At 40.5% G+C, this 8157-nt stretch overlaps 1 protein-coding gene across 1 annotated transcript in view; it reads right to left on the minus strand.

Moving 5' to 3' along the window:
* The window catches only part of MFSD6 (major facilitator superfamily domain containing 6), a 92068-nt gene extending 90194 nt beyond the window's left edge, over positions 1–1874 (minus strand). Inside the window, exon 1 of the mRNA XM_006878758.1 lies at positions 307–1874. Within this exon, the coding sequence (XP_006878820.1) occupies positions 307–1874 (1568 nt within the window). The remainder of the gene's footprint in view (positions 1–306) is intronic.
* Positions 1875–8157: the final 6283 nt, after the last annotated feature.

Here is an 8157-nt window from a genome sequence, read left to right on the forward strand (position 1 = left end):
CTAGACTGGAGTTATGGAACTTAAAAACATTTACTCTAAGAATCTCTTAACACACAGCTAACAAGTCAGTGTGCCTTTCAGGAGGAGCTGGAGAGAGGAGGGAATAATTTTTTGTTTGTAAAATAATTCAACTGAGCTCTTTAAGGTTTTCTTTTGTTTCTGTTTTAAGAAGGAAGAACAAACCAAAAACTCCATTCCTACCCCAATCTGACCCTGAGCAGAAATGATAATATCTTTTTATGTGCTTAAACTGTAAAAGGATAAAGGTCTCATGTAAATGAGCAGTCAGAGTAAACACACGCTTACCTGATGTGGCCGATCAGTTCAATAAGCTTGTGGCTAAAAAAATAAGCTGTCAGTTCAGACACATGACTCAGGACTGAACAGACCCCAAAGAGGGTTGTCGTTCCATTCAGGTCTTCCAAATGCCAGTAGAGAAATGTGAACACAAAGCCATAGCCAAAACCCATAAACCAAGCCACAAAGAGCACAGAGCCATACTGCACGCTGCAAAGAAGTTTGATTAAGTCCCAAAAGTTGAAGGCCTGTGTGTGGCTCGTGGTGGTCTGCGTCTCCTCAGAGGATTCTGTGGAGTTGTTCCTCTCCACCTGTGGGATCTCCACCTCTTTTCCTTTAGTGTCATTGTTGTTGAAGTGGTTGTAGCGGAACCGGAACTGAGTAGCAACAATCAAGGCCATGGTCATGAGTACACCAAAGACAATGAAGACAATCTGGTAGTTCCGGTACTCAGGGGGCTTACACCCCTTTCCATCAATGAGCACTTCTATATGGGTGTAGTCAATCCCAATGCCTACGGAGAGCATCGCCAAGCCCCAGCCCAGGGAGCCCCACATGCGCTGCAATCCATAGCGGTCTCTGTGTTTCCCCAGATACTGGAGTGTAACTGTGTCCACAATCGTGACAGAAGAGGCACTGAAAAATTCTCCTATTATGACGACTACCAAGATTACCAGGAATATAGCTTCAACTTCTTGCTGATCATAAACCAGAATGACTTTGTCAGAAGGTACAGCTTTGGTGGTAGTAACAACAGCAGTGGTTGATTCCCTGGTTATATTTCCTAGGGGAACAGAGACAACTGTGCTTGGGCTTAAGGTCAAGTCCATGATATGGTCCGTTATCTCACCTGGCTGAGGCTGCAGAGTGGGTTCCGTGCTCTTGCTTGGAGCTAACGTAAAGGTAACAGGTTCTGAGACGTTGGGCTCAATTTCTAATGTCAGTGGACCGCCGGAAGGCAGGAGGTCCCTTTTCTTCCGCGTTTCTGGTAATGGGGAGCCAAGAGTGAGAGAAGAGACAGTGGAAAAATTCATTGGCAGGCTGGTTAGCACGTGACTTGCATTAGTGGGGTGAGCTGTTGGGGGAATCTTTGGTACACATCTCAAGGTAGCAGGCTTGACAAATCCAATGCCCAGGTTGAACAGAACCCAACACAGAAGAGAAAAGAGCAGGACAAGTTTGCCTTTCTTAAAGCGATCCGCAACGACACCCCAAAAGGGCGCACTGCAGAATTCAATGAAGTAGCGAATACCTACTAGCAGCCCACTCTGGCTTGGAGACATCCCCAGCTGTTTGTAATACACGGGCAAAAGTGGGTACAGAGAGCCATAGGCAGAGTAGAAGAAAAAATAGAAGACCTTGGAAATGAGAAGATCATTGTTTATCTTCACACAGTGCTTCTCTATCCAGTCTATTTCCTCCTCTGAGACGGCAGGGGTTTCTGTGGAGGAGGGTGTTTCATTTGAAGGTGGTTCTGGCTCCCTGGCAACACCATTAAAGGGATCAGCAAGCACGTACTTCCTCTTCTGTTCCTCTTCATCATCAGTTAAGATGGCAACTTTATCGTCTGCCGCCATGGCTCACCACCACCATCCGAAATTCTGCCACCTTCAAGATTCTGATTGTTGATCTGTAAAGTAAAATTTAGGAGATGGCTTAGTAATGAAAATTGTAACAGCTTAATCTATGCAGGAACCTGAGGAGTTCCAAACTGTAGCGAAAAATAACCGTGAGAGAGAGGTCATTTGTCACTGGCAGTCATAAAATACCTATAAAGGAAAATAAAAAATCACATCTTCCAAAGGCAGCATTAGGGTTCAGGTTTATTCCCAATCCTTTCATTAATTCCTAGGGAAAATGTACAGCTGCTGGGGTTATGTCTAAAGTAAACATGAGAGGCTGAAAGCAAAAATTACTTATAGTTTCTTGGTTTTGCTATTTAAACAAATCCATTGCTCCGTCATGTCTGGAATGCTTTTGGAAACAGAGGGAAGTTAAAAATCATTCTGTTTACAGAGAAAAACCAAAATAAGCTCTTGACCATAACCACAATTGTAATAAAAGGCGCTAACTGCACATTTGCCACTGGAATTCAGCACTATACCCATGACAATAAAACCTGGATGCTAACCATTTTCATGTTGCTTTTTATGATTTATATTTTCCCAGAGGCATTTTTATGGATATCTGTTCAAGAGAATCTCGGGAGTGGGGTAGAATGGGGACAGCCAACATTTCTTGAGTTTATAAGGACAAGGATCAGTACAAGAGATATACTGACCCGGAGAAGGCAGCAATGAATGGACTCACGTGTATGGGAGTTGGTGAGGACGGCACAAGATAAGGCAGGGCTCAGATCTGTTATTCGCTGGGTCACTGTGAGCTGTACTGGACTCAACAACAACAAAATGTGCAGGATGGTGCTCTGGTGGCCTGGAGGGGAATATGAGCTGCACTACCAACCCAAAGGAAGCTGGTCTGGATCCACTAGCTGTTCATGTGGAGAAAGACAATCTCCTCCAACGTGATTTACTGCCTGTGAAAACCTGCCGAAGGGTCTGCTGAGTTGGTTCAAGCTTGATGACACATAACAATGTTTTGGATAACAAAATGCTATTAAACCTCTTCAAAATTCATGGTGTTTTCATGTGAGATTAGCAATATATCAGCACTATAAATTCACAGGAACTGTGTTACATCCCATCAGAATTCCTTTTTTCCTATTATGCAAATGATGTAATAATCACAGTCTTTCTTGCATCAATGTTTTTAATGTAAAATTTCAATAGATATATTCCGACTACAGGTGGTAGATAATTGCAGTGATTACTCTTCATCCTCTCTGCCAGATGGAAATATCAACATCATTTGCCATTCCTTGGTTATCTCCTTTCTCCTTACAAAAATGAATAACTTTCTGAAAATCTTCCAGAATTATGCTTGCAGATTAGTTTTCAATCTGTAACAAAGCTCTAGGCATACAGCAGAAACACTGCTTAATAAAGGCTTGTCATTAGATAATTTCTATTTTCCCCTAAAAATTAATATTTCAACACAGCTAGAAAGCTTTAAAAATTATTACTAATTTCTTAATGGCTAAATAAAAATATTTCCCAGAAAACCTGAAGGGATATAAAGCAAAGTCCAATCTTTTGTTGCCCAGCAATTAAAGATTTCCTACCGAGTTCTATACTTTATTTCCTTTCTTATTGTTGCCTTCATCTATCCAAGTCAGCTGTGTATACTGATCAAGTTCTAACTCCATTTCATCATCTTTTCCCTCCCCCAAAACACACCTAAATATTCTTTGGACTTAGTTTTATAATAATCATCTAAAAATACAGAGATGGGTGTTAAAAGTAGAGTCTGCTTGTTTTAAACAAAATATTAGAAATGCACTGATTTTTTTCAGTTATGCCCATAACTAATTTTAAAAGTAAAAATAGAAAAAAAGACATGTCATCTGAGTTATGTCTTTGGAAAAGACAGTAATTCCTATCAGCCACTAGGATCCTTTTATCATTGGCTAAAAATATTATCCAGAATAGTACAGCATGTCCAACTGCACGCATTCTCACCTAGTGCTCCAGAATGGCCTTTAATTATTCATTCCATTAATCTTCCATAAATCAACCAGTACATTCTCACCAAGTATTTTAGAGAAAGAACATCATTTCCTGAATAAGCAAGTGATGCTCCAGAACTGATGTCCAAGGACTAATTCACCCTCCAAAGTATCTTACATCAGAAAGTTGACTGAAATCTCAGTTAAGTATCTTTCTACTCATTCTTCCCTTTCTTAGTTAAAATAATAGGTCTATCTTCATAAGGGTATGATAAGGTCCTCCTGGTACATATGATCAGTCATTTTCAAAACATCAACACTGCAAAGCAAGTAAGGAAATGCTTACAAAGTAACAGGAAGCATTTTGTTTACAAATGTCAAACACAGTAACTTTCATATAAATTTCAAATCCAAATATATGAACAAAAACTATTTAATTCATGACATCAATTGTTAGACTTAATATTTTCTGGTCATATATAGACTTTGATAGTAAAGCAATAAAGCATAACTACAGTCATTCATGTAAATACAGGATCAGAAACAAGAACAAATAATAAAATGCTTGTATTTTAATCAAATTAGAGTATGTCCCAAAGCCGGATATGCTCTGGTTTAATTAGATCAAGTTCAATGTGCCATAATACTGTTAGAGCAATATTTTTATTTTGTTGTTAGACCAACAAAAACATTTATATGGTGGATGAGGTAATTAAACTGCTTACAAAGTGTGGGAAGTGTTGCTTATTAAATCATATACCAACATAAAGCATATTTTAAATTTCTGAGTGTTAAGAGTTCGTTTGGATGTTTTTAAAAAATGAAACTTGGAGGGAATATAAGGAGGACAGAGACATTTCAAATTATGCATAAAATAAAACTTATGAACTCTGGAAAATTCATCTTTGTTGCAATTTTATAATTAAGCTTAACTGGATTTAGAGAACATTTGTTTTATTAGAAAACCAAAAGTTTGCTCATCTTCACTATCTAATAACAGTCATCAACACCAGTGCTGTCCAAGTATAACACAGTCTCTTTTTAAACCCTATAAAGAGATTCTGTTTCTACCAGTACCTCCACTGAGTCACTCAAACAGCAGGTATGTCTGAATTATTGATGAGAGGAGATGAAATCGTTCTTGTTAAAATTTATAGCTTTCACCATTAAATATTTAAATTAAAACTGCTCAGAGAGAAACTGAGTGATCCACAAATACATGACCTAAGTGTGTAAATGGGTCTAAGTTACTAAGGGATTTTTTTTAAATGGAAATTAGTGTTTGAGTATATTATTATTTGTAATAATAGTAATCAGAGATCAGATTTCTAACCATGATGGTATATAGTGAAGGTAACAAGAGCTACAAAGCAGCAGCGACATACCAATCAGTGACAAGGGCCACACACTCCTGGAAAACACAGAAGGGACACGCTTCATTCACACCACTGTCCAAATCTGCAGCTACAAAACGAGGACATCTACTTCTTGAGCCCTCTCGGTCACTCCTGTTCATTCTCTGAGCCTTTGAGCAGTATATCAGAGGAGGACTGGAACTGCTAGTGCAAATTATCAGCATGGTCCCTTTCGACTCCTGGGATTCACTAACTATACTCAAATATATTAAAAAAATTGAGCCTCAGTATTTCTAGAACAGAGATTTCTTCAAAGGCATTGCACTGAGAGTCCGTTTGAGTAACCCCCCCCCATAAATACTGCTTTGTTGTTGTTGTTGTTGTGTGCCATCAAGCTGGAACCATAGCTGACCCTCCAGTTGGTTTTCAGAGGCAATAAATCACACAAGAGGAGATTGCCCAACACACTCTCGCGGAGCAGCTGGTAGGCTTGAACGATGTGCCTTTGGGATTCCAGCACAGCTTCTTACCACTAGGCCACAGAACTCCCTAAAATACTACTTTATTGTTGTGTGCTGTCAAGTCAGAACTGACCCATAACTGCCCCTCGAGTGGGTTTTACTAGGCAGTTAACTGCATGAGGGGGTGTGTGTGGGGGGAGACTGTCCATCCTTCTCCTGCAGAGCCATCTGGTAGATTCAAACCATGTGCCTTCAGGGTTTCAGCTCAGTTTCTTACCTCTAGGCCACCAGAGTTCCCTTTTGAAATACCACTTTGTTGTATTTGAAAATTGTGTTACCTGTGACTCATAGCAACTTATGTACAACAGCTCAGAAGCCTGCCCTGTCCTGAGCCAATCTCATTGACTCTGACACACCTATTCCCACCGCCCTAGTTACTTTATCAATCCATCATTCCTCCACCCTGCTGAGCATGATGTCCTCCAAGGGATCAGTCCCTTCTGGCCATATGCCCAAAGACAGAGCTTCAAAATACTAGCCTCCAAGGAGAAACTTGGTTTGTTTCACTTGCTTCAAAAGTGACCTATTTGTTTTCTTGGTACTCATGGTATGTTCAAGGCTCTTGTTCAGCACCACAACACAAAGGCATCAATTCTTCTTCTATTATCACTAGTCATTATCCAGCTCTCTGATGCATAGAAAGTAACTGCAAAGACCATGGACTTGACCTTAGTCTCTAGACTGACATCATTGCCGTTCAGTATTATGTAAAGGTTCCTGACAGGAGTTGTGTCATCTGCATAATGTAGTCTGTTCATGAGTCTTCCTCCAATCCTGATGCCACATTCCTCTTCACAAAGCCCTGCTTTCCAAATGATCTGTTCTGCATAAAGATTGAGGTATGGGAACAAGACACATCCCTAACACACTCTCTTCCTGATTTTGAACCATGCAATGTTTCCTTGCTCTATTCTAAGGACTGCTTCCTGGCCCAAGTATAGGTTTCACGTAAGCCCAATAAAGTGTTCTGGGATTCCCATTCTCCTCAAGGTTAACCACAATTTGTTGTGATCCACACAGTCAAATTCCTTTGCATAGTCAATGAAACACAGATAGATATCCCTCTGGTACTGTTTGCTTTCTGCCAAGATCCTGCTGGCATTGGCAATAATGTCTCTAATGCCACGACCACTTCTAAACCCAGCTTGTAATTCTAGTAGTTCTCTATCAATGTACAGGTCCAGTCATTTCTGGATAATCTTCAGTAGGATTTTGTGTGTGTGTGTGTGTGTGTGTGTGTGTGTGATATTAGTGATATGGAACAATAATTTCCACACTCTGTTGGGTCTAACCAGCTAGGCAATGTCGGGAAAGTGAAAGGCAAGTTTGGACTGTGACTGTTACACATGGTGCAAGGGCATTAACATGTACAAAGGTGAGTGACCATCCTGGAATCCTCCTCTTCCTTTTTGGGGCATTCTGCCATGGAAACTTCATGTCTGGGACTGAGCTAAATCGTGAAAGAGTCAAAACTGGGCCTATGCCTGGCAGCCCAGCAGATTCTACTCTGTTCTGTTTGAATCATCCAGACAATCAGGGTGCCCTTAAAGCTTTCCACAGTTGCCTGCAAACAACGTTGAAGTGTTCTCAGAACTCAAATACCAGAACTTGTCACCGTTGGCATTCTGAGTGGTCCTTTCCCAGGCTCCCAGAGAAAACCTGTCTGCTAGGCGGCAAATGCTTCATACAAAAAAGGCAATGTATACCCAGTGATTGCCTCATCTTGACAATATAGTTGTATTTTAAAGGGGATTCACTGGGATACGTTATCCTAATTTTTGAAACAAATACCACTGTTGTTGTTATGTGCCACCGAGTCACTTGTAACTCCTAATGACCCTATGTACAACAGCCCTAAACCCTGCTCTATCTTGGAAGTCCATGGTATGTTCAACGCTCCCCCACCACAACTCAAAAGCGTCAATTCTTCTGTTATCCTTAGTCATTGCCCAGTTCTCTGATACATAGCAAGTAAATGTGAAGGCCATGGTCTGAATCAGGTGCACCTTAGTCTCAAAACTGACATACACGCTCTTCAGCAATCTGAAGAGGTCCCTGATGACAGAGTTTCTTAATGCAATTTGTCTTTTGATTTCCTGACTATTGGTGCCACAAGTATTAACTGTGGAACCATGCAAGCTGAAACTGTTAACAATCTCAGTCTCTTCTCCATCTACCATGATACTGCCAGTTGGCCCAGTGGCGAGAATCTTTGTTTTCTTGAAGTTGCTTCAATCCATATTTCAAACTACAGTCCTCGACCCTCTGGAGTAAATGTTTCACCTTCCCCAGTTTCAGCCTTTAGGGCTGTGTCATCTGCATAATTTAGGCAGCTAATGGGTCTTCCTTCACTCCTGATGCCACATTCCTCTCCATAAACAAAGCAAACACATTTATATAATATTTTATTTTATATATA

This window comes from Elephantulus edwardii, unplaced genomic scaffold (assembly GCF_000299155.1).
Source record: "Elephantulus edwardii isolate Elephantulus edwardi_28Jun2011 unplaced genomic scaffold, EleEdw1.0 scaffold00001, whole genome shotgun sequence".
NCBI lineage: Eukaryota > Metazoa > Chordata > Mammalia > Macroscelidea > Macroscelididae > Elephantulus > Elephantulus edwardii.